This window comes from Canis lupus, chromosome 19 (genome assembly GCF_003254725.2).
Source record: "Canis lupus dingo isolate Sandy chromosome 19, ASM325472v2, whole genome shotgun sequence".
NCBI lineage: Eukaryota > Metazoa > Chordata > Mammalia > Carnivora > Canidae > Canis > Canis lupus.
The window spans coordinates 53,762,097-53,778,554 of record NC_064261.1 but is presented as its reverse complement, the minus strand read 5'-3'; the positions used below and the strand labels follow the sequence as shown (position 1 = coordinate 53,778,554).

The following is a 16,458-nucleotide window of genomic DNA, read 5'->3' as shown; positions in this document are numbered from 1 at the left end:
GAGATATCTTCTGGTGAGACTATTTAATGTAGCCCATTCTCTCAATCAGGGCATTCAGTATAAACTCTAATTACAAGAGAGATATTCTAACATATCTTTAATACAATTTTTAGAAAAAAAATAGCCACATCTTTAAGTAGATATTCTTTTAGATTGTACAAGATCTTTTCTCTTTCCATGTTAAGTAATCAAATGTAAAGTAGGTAGTGTAGTTTAACAGAAGGGAAAAATATTAAGAACTAGTAGCTCTCAACTACTTTTGATGTCATTTTGAACAAATTGCCTAAAATCCCTCTTATAGAAGCCTTTAGGCTTCTACTTTATAAAATGGAGTCAATAACATTAACCTTTCTCCTTATGCTAGGAAGGAAAACTCCAAGGAAATAATGTGTATATGAAATTATAAGATGTTATATAAATGAGATGTTCTTATCATTAGGCTCCTATCACTTTTCTTTTTTCAGTACAAATACAAGGAAGGCTACCGCAAACAGCTTGGCCACCACATTGGGGCCCGAAATGTTGAGGATGACCCCAAGATAATGTGGTCAATACATGTGGCCAAGATCCAGAGTGACAGGGAGTACAAGAAAGACTTTGAGAAGTGGAAGACCAAGTTCAGCAGCCCCGTGGACATGTTGGGGTTGGTGCTGGCCAAGAAATGTCAGGTCCTCGTAAGCGACATAGACTACAAGCATCCCCTACATGAATGGATGTGCTTGCCTGACCAGAACGACGTCATTCAGGCCCGGAAGGCATATGACCTTCAGAGCGATGTGAGTGGGTCTAAGCATGTGTTTATTTATTTTAAAGATTTAAATAGCTTTATTAACCAGTTCATGAATGGGGCTGCAATCCATCCAGCAAGTAGAGAGTAACTCCAAAGAATTGTAAAAATGGAAGGTTTTTATTGGAAGGAGAGTAGGACAAGGAAGTTATTAGCATAAGAAAGGAAAGGATTGTTTCAGACAGGGTCACCTTCCCTTGGGGGGAAGAGAAAGTGATCTTATCAGGTGAATTACCTTTCTTTTCTTTTGGGACTAGAGAGTGTCCATATGACAGATTACCTCTGTGGTGCTGACCACATCAGCACATATTTAAAAGATTTTTTTTAAAGGGGTTCTAACTTTTCATGTCATGGAATCTTTTGGCAGTCCCTTGAGACCAGGGACAGCTTCTCAAGACAATGTCATGAGATGCACAAGATGCAGTATATTTATGTTTCAGAAGAAATTGATCAAATCAAAATATAGTTATGGAAGTATTAAATTGAATTTATGATGTAGTAATATGCGTGCTTTTTTAACATTAAATAAAAGATCTAGCACTGGATTTAATAACAGTTTAATTTCAAAGAAGTAATGAGCATAAATATTTGAAGATGCCTGCAACAACTGTAATAGCATATGACAATACTTGTGATCTTTTATTGCTGACAAAGTCTCATATAGTGCTAATGCTACCGTGATCTGTAGCCTATACTTATAACTGAGAGAAATGCTGTATTTCAATTAGAGGTTAATAAAATTAAAGACATTATATTTTTCTGTTCAAGTTCATTGATGCCAGGTTCAGAATTGCTGGTTTAATACAATCTAAATTTCCAAATGAATTGACCGCATTTTCATTTTTCTGACTGCTTAATTTAACCCATTACTTGTACAAGGAAGTTTAAGAGTGAACTGTACCTATTAAGAGAATTTTTCTAAGAACCTGAAAACAATATAACTCTCTAGAAACACGTGAGGCACTTTTGTTGTCCTCCAGCAGATTATCCCTGGGACTCAATTACTACTTCATTGGTATAGTATCTCCTTGGTTTTTTGATCAGGCTCTTACAAGCAGTTACTTTTGAAAGAATGATAAACATAGGGGCATTGTTAAAAAAAAAAAAAAATTTCCCAAAAAGCCATACAAACAGAATGTTACCTTTACTGATGAGAAAAATTTTCCTTTAGCCAGTTATTTAAATTCAAAGAAGAAAAATGATGGAGAGATAAAATACATTTTTTCCTTCAATTATGACATAAGAAAGGGGATGGAGAATAAGTAAGATAAGAGTAAAAAATACAGGTACTCTTTGGTTTAGAAGCATGTATATAGAATCACATGAAAAAAAGATGCCCTTTTTGTTGTCCCCAGAAAACACATGAACTCAACATGTGATCAGCTAGTAGTGTTCATCTTTATGATATAGGGTCAGTGCCTGCTGGGATAAGAACAAGCCATATTCTGATGGAGTAGTATTCCCATACAGGGAGCACAGACAATCAAATCGGAGAATGCTTTCTATCAGGTGGCAGTCACTAATTGCCTTAAAATGGTTTTGCATCAACGAAATTGCGTATTGTTAGATTTTATGAGTCTTTACGTGCTGCCAAAGTGAGTACAGAGTTGAGGAGTCTTTATTTTTTTTATTATTTATTTATTTATTTATTTATTTATTTATTTATTTATGATAGTCACACACAGAGAGAGAGTCAGAGACACAGGCAGAGGGAGAAGCAGGCTCCATGCACCGGGAGCCCGACGTGGGATTCGATCCCGGGTCTCCAGGATCGCTCCCTGGGCCAAAGGCAGGCGCTAAACCGCTGATGCCACCCAGGGATCCCTGAGGAGTCTTTAAACCAGCAAACATTGGCTACCTTCAGGGACAGAGTGTTGGGCTAGCCACTCTACAGCAAAGTCAGTCAGTCTTGGGTCTTCCCAGAAATTCACACAGTAAGATTCAGAGCTATACAGTGTGTCTATATGCTAACTCCAGGTCACACACCAGGCTGTCTAGGTAATATTTGGCATTATTTCATTTTCAGGTTATTTACAAGTCTGATCTGGAGTGGCTGAGGGGCATTGGATGGGTGCCCATTGGCTCTGTAGAGGTCGAGAAGGTGAAGAGAGCTGGAGAAATCCTGAGTGAAAGGAAGTACCGCCAGCCAGCAGACCAGCTCAAATTCACATGCATTACAGACACCCCAGAGATTGTCCTGGCAAAGAATAATGCCCTGACGATGAGCAAAGTGAGTATCCAACTGTTTCCATTTCCTGAGTTCTACCTTCCATGGACTTGGCTCATAAAGTGAGAAACGCCCTAAAGGGTTTTCAGAGAAAGGAGAGGTAATGGGCCTGATTCTCACACATGTCTTCAACAGAGCATCTATTTGATTTCTAGTTGGACCTGCGTGTGTTTCTCAACACTGTATCCCCCAGTTCTCTGTGTGCATGAGGAAGCGTAGCCTGGGATAATTTCTCGGGAGAAATGCACGTACTCTTCTGAGCAGTGACATGGAGGCATCCATCGATCCATTACTTGTCCTTGTACATTCTTCTAGGCAGAGCAGACTCAAACTTCTCTTTATGCATCCTGGAAGGAATAAACAGCCATTTAGTATTTTGTTCTGAACTCTGGGAGACCGTGTTTATAGCAATGCCAGTGAACAACTCAAATTAGTTCCTTGGTTTGTTTGATTGCGGAAGTCTACTTTAGGAAGTGAGCTGCTACTATTGCTTTTAGTGTCATTACACAGGATAGATAATCACTTCTTTTTTCTGGAGTTCTAGCAATCTGTTTATTGATACTTGGCTCATTCTTTATCCAATAGATAGGTCCTTAATATTCACATTTTAGATTGAATTGAACTTACCTGAATTCTTCCGCACCTGCTTGGACATCTTCCAACATTTGGTGCTCAATGCAGAGTATGACATCAACTCTCAGCAAAATCCAAAGCTTGAAGTATTAAAACCCCAGAAATTCTATTTTATCCCATGCCTATCACAGCAACTACAGTGATAAGAATAGGAAACACCATAAAATCTGCTGAGTGCCTAAGACTCCAGCATCTTACATGTGTTATGGTTAATCTTCAAAAGCACTCAGTAAAAATATTATCTACCCTCTTAGAAATGAGGAATTCAAGGCATTATGTACCTTTCTCAAGATTACACAGCTTGGACATAGTGGAATTGGGTTTGAACTTGGGATTAACTCTGGAGTCTAGGGACTTCTATATCATAATACTATAGCCGGGTTCCATCCTTGGAGGTCCAATGAGTAAGCTTGAGATTCACTGGAAGAAAAGAATTAATAATTGAAACCATTATATCACTTCATATTAGCTATGAAGCTATCATATGGCAGCTTAAATATCATCATGTTTCACTCTCCCCAGTACCCTTTTGCTTCCCTCACCTGTAAAATAGCCTTACGAGGGCTTTTAGGATTTTTTTTTTACACTAAGATGTGTTAAATTTGAAAATAACTGTAATATATGAGCTTTAACAAAGGGTTTTACCTCACTTTCCCCATAGCATTTATATACAGAAGCTTGGAATGCTGACAAAGCCTCCATCCACGTGATGCCAGACACCCCAGAAATCATATTGGCCAAGAGCAATTCTGTCAATATCAGCCAAGTAAGAAGCTTCCTGATTGTCTCTTAAGCCTTTCTCGGATTCATTAACCTACTTCTACCTTACACTTTCCTGTCTGGAATTGGCCTATTAACTTTTCTAAACCACTCTTATTTTTCTGTTACGTATTATCCTCTGTCTAGAAACTTTACACCAAGGGATGGGATGAATCAAAGATGAAGGACTATGATCTGAGGGCTGATGCTATTTCCATCAAAAGTGCCAAGGCCTCAAGGGACATCGCCAGTGATGTAAGTGCCCTTTATCTAACCCCCTTTGGTGTCACACTGCAGAATGGCCACTATGAGGCCGGTTGGCCACATTTTGCAATTGTTTCCACGTGTATTCCCTACTCCTGCTTCCTACTTTCTATGACTTTTTCCCTTTGTTGTCACAGAGAGAATAGTTTGGAATTGTAGCTGGAAGGCCTGCACCAGTGAAGATAAATGAATATACCACCATTATGCTTATGATAGAGCTTAAGATTATTCAGAGATGCCAAAATGTTTCTGATATGAAGTTCTTATCCATTCTCTTGTGGGTGTTCACGTCTTCTGCAGTTGTTGGCATCTATACAGTCTTAAAACTAGGTTTCTAAAGCTGTATTTCTCTCATTTTAGTACAAATACAAAGAAGCATATGAGAGACAGAAAGGCCACCACATTGGAGCCAAGAGCGTTGAAGATGATCCCAAGATTATGTGTGCCATACATGCAGGGAAGATTCAAAGTGAAAGGGAGTACAAGAAGGAATTCCAGAAATGGAAGACCAAATTCAGTAGCCCAGTGGACATGTTAGGCATCGTGATGGCCAAGCAATGTCAAACTTTGGTCAGTGACATTGATTATCGAAATTACCTACATCACTGGACATGCTTACCTGATCAAAACGACATTATCCAAGCAAAGAAGGCCTATGAACTGCAGAGTGATGTACGTAACACAAACTTTGGGAAAGACGGGATGAGAGGGCATAGATTTATTAATTGTCCACTCCTGTGGACCCCTGTGTGAATAGACTCATGGATTATGCACTGCACACATCCAGGAAGGCACCACTCGCATTGTTTAATACATAACCCGTATTCAGGAGTTATGCCCTAGGAATCAAAGAATAGAGATGAAGAATCCTACTTAGGCCATGTCTTTCATTTACTGGCCTAGATTCCAGACTGTTTTCTTCATGTCATCTGTACTTTCTGGCAATGAAAATATATTGCCAACAAACACAAATTATCTGACTACTTTTAAAGTAACTGCCACTATTGTACTATATCCACGGACCAAAGTTTTCTTCAGTTATTATAGAATTAAAATGGAATGAGATTCAACAAAATTTCCTTTATAAAAGTGTTTTCAGTTCTATAATTTTTTGGAAATATCAAATAATTACCATGAAATTCAATATTATTACGATTTTATCACTCCTCACAGCTAGGATGTATAATTATGCTTTTACAAATTACTGTGCCATTGATATTAAAACCCCTGAGTCCTATAAAATCGCAGGTCCTATTTTTTTGGAACTACCATCTTCTGTACTAGATCCCATGTACCTTATTTTTCAATTATGAGATGGTGTGTCTAACCATAGAACATAATTTCTGTCTAACATCTTTGTAGAGTGTATATAAGGCAGATTTGGAGTGGCTGCGTGGCATCGGCTGGATGCCAGAAGACTCAGTAGAAATGAACAGAGTGAAGAATGCTCAAGGCCTGGTGAATGAAAGACTTTACAGGACGCGGCCAGAGGCCTTGAAATTCACTTCCATTGTTGACACTCCAGATGTTGTCCTGGCAAAAGCCAATTCTCTGCAAATAAGTGAGGTAAGAACCATCCTATTACCAAGCATTCCTTTTGCGGGACTCTGTTTTCAAAGGATGCCACCCAAACTGAACAAGTGGACTGTTCCCCTTGGAAGACTTATAGTGAAGGGAGCAATTCTAAGAATCTCTTGACTAATTTGGTAAAGGCACATGCAAAGTAGAACAAATATTTCTTTGACTCCTATTAAATACTAAAACACGTAGCATAATGCTGCATTTTAAATGGTTTGACATTGTATTGGTCAGGGTTCTCCAGAGAAATAGAGCCAATAGGTGATGTCGATATGTATAGATACATGTAGATATGTGTGTATGTACGTGTATATATGTGTGCACGTATATGTATATGAGAGATGTAGGTAGATCTATAGACTATGTCTGTACACATACACAGAGGAAGAGAGATTTATGTGATGGAGCTGGGCCATATGGTTATGGAGGCTGGCAAGCCTAAAACCTGCAGAAAAGGCTGGAGACCTAGCAGAGAGTCGCAGTTCAAGTCCAAAGGCAGTTTGCTGACAAAGTTCCTTCTTGCTCCGCAGAGGTCAGTCTTTTCTCTATTAAGGCCTTCAGCTGTTTGGACAAGACCCAGCCACATTACAGAGGGTAGTCTACTTTACCAAAGTCTACTGAGAAGAACGTTAGTCTCATCTGCAAACTACCTTCACAGAAACATCTTTAATGATGTGTGACTAAATATCTGGGTATTGTGGCCTATGCCAAGTTAACACATATAATTAACCACCCAAAAATTTTTTTCAGGTTAGTCTCTAAGTCTTAATGTTTCATATATTCACTACTCAAGTAATATTTCCCTTCTCTCCACAGAAACTATATCAAGATGCATGGAATAAAGATAAAACCAACATCACCATTCCTTCTGACACGCCAGTCATGCTGCAGGCCCATATTAATGCCCTGCAAATCAGCGATGTAAGAGGCATAAATATGAAGTGAAAATACCTTCATAGGAAAATATATGTCAGCTTTGGGAGTGTGGTATAACGACACGTTACCTATCTTAGAACTGTGTACAGTTTTTGGTGCTAAACATTTTCTCTTTAGCTTCCATTCCTAATGCAATATGAATGGAAATTCTCTCTTTTAAATGTTAGTTTAAATACATGGCTGGGTCCCAGGACTACAAAGAGTTGGGATATCTGAATTCTATTGTTGTCTTCCTTTCAATCTTGAAAGCATTGTTCTATATCCAATGTCCATAGCTCAGTTTCATCATATATTAATTGAGAATATTGAAATACCTAGTTGAATTTCTCTTACTTGAGGGAGTATGAGGTGACAGTCTCATTTATCTTTATAGGTTTTTGATTGATCCAGAACATTATTGTTTGACATTTCAAAGCCATTAGCTTTGTGTCTTATTTTCCACTTCAGAAAGTTAAAAGACAATTTTAAGTCATATCCAAAGGATAAGATATCTATCTCACGTCCCTTTAGCAGGGACCTCTGAAAAGTCAAAAGGCAACATTAGGAAAAAAAAATCTTACCGGACCTTACATGATACCTTGATGAAGGTTTTCTAGCTTCACAGTTGATTCTTAGTTTCCATGTATTGTGTGTTGGGTATTTTCAGATGTGTACCGTATTGTGATGAAGACAAGTATTCAAACATTTAGTAGATCTAGATGTTTAGCTTTAAAATCTTAGTTCAAAAAAATAAAAAATAAAATAAAATAAAAATAAATCTTAGTTCAGAAGTATCCTGCACTCTATTAAGGAAATAGCCAACAACCAGAGGAACTCAGAAATACCTGTTTTTCCTTATCCTGTCTTCATTTACATTTTGTCATATTCATATTTTGAGTACTTTGAGTATTCACTTATTTTCAATTTTTGTAAACAAACCTGTGTTTTCCCTCAATAGAAACTTTACCAAAAAGACTGGAATGAGACCAAGCAGAAAGGCTATGACTTCAAAGCAGATGCCATTGAAATCAAGCAAGCCAAAGCCTCCAGAGATATTGCCAGTGAGGTATGGCCTCTATTTCCTTGTGGTTTATCTCTACTTTTAACAAATAGAGTAATTTTTTTTTTTAAGAATTAAGGGGGGAGGTTAAAAAAAATCTATGTAAACAATTTTATTTTGTTTTGCACTAAAGACTTTCTCTACTTAAAAACATTAGAATGGGGTCACCTGGGTGGCTCATACAGTTAAGCATCTCCCCTCAGCTCAGGTCATGATCTCAGGGTCCTGGGATCAAGCCCCATGTCAGGTTTTGGGCTCAGGTGGGGAGTCTGCTTCTCCCTCTCCCTCTGCCTGCTGCTCCTCCTGCCTGTGTTCATGCTCTCTCTCATTCTCTCTCCCTGTCAAATACATCTTTAAATAAATAAAAATATTAAAATGAAATGAAGCACATTAAGGTTAGCATAGATGAGAGGTATGTGTATAACTTCTTGGTTGTTTCTAAGTAGAAGTGAAAAAAACACGAAGAATCTATGCAGAATTCTTGGGAAAAATTCAGGAACCAATAGATTTGATTATTGACCAGTGTCATTTTATCCCCCAAATATTTATGACATTCTCCATAAATATAGATCGCAGTTGAAAGTTTCATGTAAGACAAGACTGAAATCACATTTTATACATAAGATTTTATACTGGAGGCTTATGTATAAGGCTCTCAGCAACCTTTTGAAGTTCATTTAATGGTAATTTAAAAACTTAGTCAAAATAATTATCCTACCAAGCTCCCTACCTCCCACCCTCAGCTCCAAATCTTTAAGCAATCCTGTTCCCTTTGTCTGGGTTCTTGTCTATTTTTTATCTTGTATATCCACCTGTTTCTTCCCTTTTATTTCTCATTTTTATCTCTAAATACAATAGCTAATCTATAGTATCTGCCTAATTTCCGCTTGTCTCTCCCTCCCTTTTGTCCAAACTTTTCTATGTTATCCAAATATAGAAAAGACATTATCTTACTCTAGTCCTAAGACACTTTTAGGACAAGTGTGAACAAGATGGAAACTCTTGTTCCCAGGCCTTTTGTTGTCATCTAATTCAAACCAATGACCTTGCTTCCATTCTTGTGAACTATGCACCTTTTTACCTGTCTCCAAAACCACACAAATAACTTTTTCCTACTGAGGTATTGTTAGTACTCTTGGGGGACCAACTGACTTAATGTTCCACCATTCAGGCAACCTTAGAGACCCATGATTACACCCACTGTGTCTTATTTTCCACATCTGAAAAATGTAATAATAATAATAGTATGTACTTCACAGAGATGTTGGGAAGATTAAATGGGATTGTAGTTGCTACTAAACTATTTTTTACTAAAAAAACTCAGCAGTTTCACGCAGATCAACCTCATACATTTGAAGCACTCATAATAGTGTCTGGCGTGTAGTCATTGCTCAGTAAATGTCAGCTATAATTTTTTGTAATTACCCTTATTCACCATACTATTTCCTTCCTGATTTATTCCCATTCTCTATCAAACTACCTAAAATAGCCCTATTTTTCTCAAAGTGAACCGAAATATATAATGACTGCCAATATTCGGAAAACATTTAATGAAAAGTCCTCTTACTACATTATTTTCATATGTCTGTCTGATTTTTCACCACTTTAGTACAAGTACAAAGAAGGTTACCGTAAGCAACTGGGCCACCATGTGGGTTTCCGCACCCTACAAGATGACCCCAAATTGGTATGGTCGATACACGCTGCCAAGATCCAGAGTGACAGAGAATACAAGAAAGCTTATGAGAAGTCTAAAGGAATTCACAATACACCATTGGACATGATGTCAATTGTTCAGGCCAAGAAGTGCCAGGTCCTGGTTAGCGATATTGATTATCGCAATTATCTGCACCAGTGGACATGTTTGCCAGATCAGAATGATGTGATCCAGGCTAAGAAGGCCTACGAACTGCAGAGTGATGTGCGTATATTTATCACCAGACTCTTGGGGGAGATGTGTGTCTCTGTGAATAGCGTCATGGTGTACCCCCTAGGGATATAATTTAAGTGGTAATCTTAATAGAACCTAACATAATCTGTATATTTCATGGTTATAGAATCATTTGGAACATGGTCTCGTGGAGGATTCCTTCTTATGTGCCAAGGTCTTATTTTTTTTAAGACAAAAAAAAATCTCTTATTCTATGTAATTAGATAGAAAATTTCAGTCCCAATTGTTTTTAACCCATTATATTTGCATGATCAGATATCTAAATTTCAGAAACAAATTTGAATGTAAGGAAATGTTGGATTTTAAGTTTATCTGGTACACATAGAAAAAATGTATATGTACATATATTTATAGATAGAGTGGTGTATACAGATAAAAGTATATATTTTTTCCTCATTATATATGCCTCTGAAGACCTTATTCTCCCAAATTCTTACAGATGTTATTCTCAGTAGTGCAAAAAAGGCAGATTTCAAGTGGTGAGCACAGATGCTCAACCTTGTATAAAAACAAAACAATGTGCCATTGCTGTGATTCCACAAGGGTCACTCGTCAGCCCTGTTCCAATTCCTGTAGGGTTACGTGAACTTCTCCCAGAGATGTGTGCCAGAGATATAACACCCAAATATTAATATTTAATGTTGATCCTTCCATTCCATGGGAGTGGCCACCCAGCTAGTTTAAATAGAGGTAGTGTGTGGCCTGCTGGCATCGTGGTCTAGTGAGCAGACTTGACTCTTTTGAACTCTGTGGTCCCTTCCTTCATATAGAACGTGTACAAATCAGACCTGGAATGGTTAAAGGGTATAGGATGGTTGCCAGAGGGTTCTGTGGAAGTGATGAGAGTGAAGAATGCCCAGAATCTCCTGAATGAGAGGTTGTATCGTATAAAGCCTGAGGACTTCAAATTCACCAGCATTGTTGATACCCCTGAAGTCATCCAGGCAAAGATCAATGCTGTACAGATCAGTGAGGTAAGCGGGGTTGATGATGCGTTCGGACGTATTGAAGAAGTCTCCATAAGAACTGTGTGACATTTAAGTTGCTACTACCAGGATTAGAACCTTGAACATTCATGTATCCAGATAGAATTTCACAGTCAATCAATTAATGGTATCCACAGTTCAGTTACCTAGATGACTCTTTGACATAGATGCGGTGGGCATCTTTATATTCCGCAGACTCTGATACACATTCTGAATACATTTTGAGGTCTTGCTTGTAATGCAAGTCTACCAGGTAATACCATGATCACAGAACTGCCACCTTTTATTGCTTTTCAATCATGAGGGAAATTGAAAAGTCCAGGGGTGGCCTGAATATTAGATACCATGATAGTTATTTGGGCCAAGAAAGCCAGGATTTGATTAGGGATGTGGATTATCATAGTTACCTGCCATGTAGGTTTACCTGCCAGATGATTACATGTGACTTAATGAAAAAGGATCATTTTACTACTGTATTTCTGATTCATTTTCCACTTATATTACATCACACATCAATGTATTCTTCTTGTTGGAGTCATTATTGGCACCTTTTAAATAACACAAATGAAGGGGTGCCTGAGTGGTTCAGTCAGTTGAGCATTCGATTCTTGATCTCAGCTCAGGTCTTGATCTTAAGGTCGTGAGTTCAAGCTCCATGTTGGGCTCCACGCTGCTGTGGAGAGTACTTAACAACAACAAAAAAAATTCACACGATGAAAACAAAATGTGATCTAGATTTATATCATTTATATCTGCGAACATCCAAAGAGAACTGTTAATTGTCCCTATAATTTTATTCGTGCAGTAATTGGCCTATTTTCTTATCAACCACCTTTTTTCCTTTTTACCAGCCATTGTATCGTGATGCCTGGGAGAGAGAGAAAGCGAATGTGAATGTGCCAGCGGACACTCCAGGGATGCTGCAGTCCAAGATCAATGCCATACAGATCAGTGATGTAAGGAGCTACACACTCACTTGGTTTACACATATTTTCTGCCTCACTGAAACTTAAGTTGATATGTTTTAGAGGAAATTTAGCAAAAGGCATTTCCCTATCATTCCTTTGATTTCTAGTATTTAAACAAATGAGAAGTGCCACGTGTGAGCACCCATGTACACAGGCATGCGTATGCATATGCACGTTGTGTTTATAAATAGAGATGTGTGTCCTTGTTGGAAGGAAAAATGCACTGCTTTCACCAAAACACCACATAAAAACATACATATGCAAGTATAGTATTACTTGGTTCTCTTTTTAGTGGCCCATCATTGATTTTTCCTTTTAAAGCCGAACGCTATGTATTTTTCTCATTTTTACATGATTTACTGTCTCCTAATTTCTTTCTTGAAAAAAATGAACTTTACTAAGTTGCATTTAAAAATCTACTGGAAAAAAATAAAAATAAATAAAAATCTACTGGAACTTAATTTCATTATGAAACCAGCCTATTTTATAAATCTTAAGGGGAGACTAATTTTCCATGTGACTTCACAGGTTTTCTTACCCATCAGTAACGCTGACTCAGTGGCTCCCTCTTCAGATTAACTGTGGCATTGCAATCTCCATTTGCAGAAACATTATAAACAAGCTTGGGAAGATGTCAAGATGACGGGTTATGACCTGCGGGAAGATGCCATCCCAATTCAGCACGCCAGGGCTTCCAGGGATATCGCCAGTGATGTGAGAGCTCCTTTTTTCCCAGCCTTAACCAACACTAATAGATGACATATGGGAGTCAATACTTTTCTAATCTTTAGCTTAATTCCCAATACACTTAAGTAGAATGGAGATCATCATGATTACTGTCTTGCTTTGAAATCTCAAATCTAAGAATAACTTGTACAACAGTTCGGTGCCCCTTTTGCATCGGGCTTGGTTCTGTTCTTCTTATGTTTAAGCACAGGTTTTTATTTTCTTTTCACTATCTTCTCAAAATCATGTAATTTACAAGCACTTATAAAAATTCAATGGATACAAAAAGTTCTGTTTCTTGAAGTGCAGCATACGTAAGTTTCTCCTGTGATAATTTTAAACATACAGAATGTTCTTGTCCAGTGGATGGACAAGCATTTTTAAAAAGTTATATGTTAAAATGTGCTAGAAATATATTTTTCCATTTACGGGATTATAAATTTTAGAATAAAAATGTTTCAAAGTTTACACTTTAATTTATTGACTAGATTCTTTGTTTAAATAAATTTAAAGTATGAAGCACTGGTGCTACTTGATTGTGGCAAAACGTGAAGGTAGTAGACAGTGACTCAAGGTTGGGAAACACTAGATAAGCCTATATTGGGGATAATCTAGAAGCACACTTCTTGCCTTAGAGATGCTCATAATGTATTCATGCATGTAGACATAGAAGACAAACCAATGTGTTAAGAATCATAAAATTTAGAGTATGGACTTAAAAACAGTGCCCAAAAGAGGCTAATGTAGGGGAGATGGACTTATTTGGAGCAAACTGTTTAGAAAAAGAGAATTAAGAAAAATGACTCTTTTTTGTTCACACATACCAGTATCTATACAAAACCGCTTACGAGAAACAGAAAGGCCATTATATCGGATGTCGCAATGCCAAGGAAGACCCTAAGCTGGCTTGGGCAGCAAGTGTGTTAAAAATGCAGAATGACAGGCTGTACAAAAAGGCCTACAATGACCACAAGGCCAAGATCTCCATCCCAGTGGACATGGTGTCCATCAATGCTGCCAAAGAAGGCCAGGCCTTAGCAAGTGATGTGGATTATCGCCAGTACCTGCACCACTGGTCTTGCTTTCCCGACCAGAACGATGTGATCCAAGCCAGGAAAGCCTACGACCTGCAGAGTGATGTAAGTTGTTGCTTGTCCAGAGAGTACCAGCCGAGGTGCCTGAGGAGTGAGCTGTTCTCTAGGGAAAAAGCCTTCCACAGCTTTGCCTGGTCATTCCTCCTAGGCCTTGGGAAAATACAACTCCCTAAACAGCCCTTCCCTTTAGTGTTTTACCAACTTCACTGAATGCCTACCTTACTGCTAGGCTTATTTAGAAAGTTTTCTTTTTTACTGTTGGTGGTGCTACCAGAATTTTTCTGTAGATTCCTTAATGTGTGCTGTGTTTGTAGTTTCCTAAACATGAAAAATTCCCATGGCCTCTCAATTGAAGAATGACAGGGATATTTCCTTAAAATTAATTTCAAAGGTTAGCAGCATGCTCCAAACTCCCTAGTTTCCCTTAATGTAGTAGTCTTCACAGTGTGGTGTTTCATTAGTTTATCTAAAGTGTTTTTAGACTTATTTATATGTTTTGCCCATTCTACTGGAAATCATGGGTTCTTTTAATTATTTAAACTTGGTTCCCATGAACTTCAAGGAATGCTTTCTCATAATGAATAAATTTGATATAGAAAAGTATACCCATCTTGAAATGAGTTGCCAAGTGGTGGATTTAGGCCAGTTTTTAGAGAAATGCAGTCTGTGCATTAACCTGAATAACATTAGTATACGAAGGAATGCATATGAATCAAGTTTCTAAAGAATGAGAAAGGAAAGGGAAACTTCAAAATCTGTATGTAATCCTTTTTGGGAATCCCTTCTTTTGAATTTTGGGTATCCATCATACTTTATACGCTAAAACATAAAATGTCCTTCTTCACTAAGATAGAAGTTTTACTCCATAATTCACTCCTCATACTATCTTTCTAGCTTGTTATTTGTATCCTATTAACTAGTTACTAAATACCATTTCTGAAGAACAGAATGATTTTTTTATGAAATTAATAACTTGTGTTTGACATAGAGCAATTTTATCTGGTTAACCACTTACCTATATCTAAGAAAACAAGTTCAAATAACCAAGAAAATGTAAATCCTAATTCAAAAGGAAGTGCTATCTTGGGAAAATGAAAAGCCAACTGAGATCAAAATTGTGGAACCAGGGATTGAATTTTTGTTTTAAAATTAAAGTACAGTTTACATAAGTAAAGTACATAATATCACATTAGTTTCAAGTGTAAAACATAGTGATTCAACCAGTCTTTGCCCACCAGAAGTGTAGCTACCATCTGTGACCATACAGTGCTATTTCAACACCGTTGACTATATTCCCTGTGCCGTACCTTTCATCCCAATGACTTATTCATTCCATAACTGGAAGCCTGTATCCCCCAATCCCCTTCACCCATTTTGCCCAACCCTCCACCCCTTCCCTCTTTATAATCGTCAGGGTTTTTCTATATCTGTGGATCTGTTTCTGCTTTTTTTTGTTTGCTTGTTTTTATTCATTTGTTTTTGTTGTTTAGATTCCACATATAAGTGAAATCGTGTGGTATTTGTCTTTCTCAGTTTGACTTATTTCGCTTAGCATAGTACCCTATGTTGTCACAAATGGCAAGACCTCATCCTTTTTTTTATCCTGAGTAATATTTCATGCGTGTGTGTGTGTGTGTATACACACACCACATCTTTGTTATCCATCCATCTCTTGATTGCTTCCATACCTTGGCTATTGTCAATAATGCTGCAGTAAACATTTAGGTTGCATGTATGTTTTTGAATTAGTGTTTTCATTTTCTTTGGGTAAATACCCAGTAGTGGAATTACTGGATCATACAGTATTTCTACACTTAATTTTTTGAAGAACCTTGTTACTGTTTACCACCGTAGGATTGGATTCTTAATTACCCCTTTAAAATACACCATGTGCCAGGTATTGTGCTAAGCACTGAAGATACAATGATGAATGAAGAGGAAGAACCAAGACAAAGTTCCAGACTTTAGGGAGTTTACATTGATAACAAATAAACAGATTTTAACTAGACAATATCAATAAAAAGTCTGATGGCTGAGAAATAATGATCGATGGTGCTATGAAAAAGTGAGGTGGGGAAAGATTATCTAAGGAATTACTACATTAATAGGGGATTGCAAGGGAGCACCGGAGCTGGTTCTATGAGGAAGACACAGCGCATTCCTACAGAATGACCAATATATGCAAAGGGAGAGGGCTGTATACGAACCACAAACCAAAAAGCCAGTGTGGTCAGAATGCATAGGTCAAAGGGAAGCATATAAGATGGTGCTAGATTATCATCACCTTCTAGTCCATGTAAAGAATTTGATCTTTTTCCAAAGGCCAGTGGGAAACCATGCAATGGGAGGAATGTTGTGGTGTCAGATTTGAATTGTGAATTTTATAAGGATCATTCTGGCTGCTGTGCAGAGAACTTATTGGAAAGCCCGTTATTATTGCTTTAAAAGTCCACCAGAGCTAGTATGAGGTTACTTAAATATTATTGAAAACCTTCCCTGCATCCCATAGA

At 37.6% G+C, this 16,458-nt stretch overlaps 1 protein-coding gene across 1 annotated transcript in view; it reads left to right on the top strand.

Moving 5' to 3' along the window:
• The window catches only part of NEB (nebulin), a 200,923-nt gene that overhangs the window by 103,128 nt on the left and 81,337 nt on the right, over window positions 1-16,458 (top strand). The window contains 13 exon segments of the mRNA XM_049097113.1: window positions 465-776; window positions 2,814-3,017; window positions 4,309-4,413; window positions 4,554-4,661; window positions 5,031-5,342; window positions 6,033-6,236; window positions 7,065-7,169; window positions 8,122-8,229; window positions 9,833-10,144; window positions 10,945-11,148; window positions 12,012-12,116; window positions 12,735-12,842; window positions 13,682-13,993. Coding sequence (XP_048953070.1) covers window positions 465-776; window positions 2,814-3,017; window positions 4,309-4,413; window positions 4,554-4,661; window positions 5,031-5,342; window positions 6,033-6,236; window positions 7,065-7,169; window positions 8,122-8,229; window positions 9,833-10,144; window positions 10,945-11,148; window positions 12,012-12,116; window positions 12,735-12,842; window positions 13,682-13,993 — 2,499 coding nt within the window.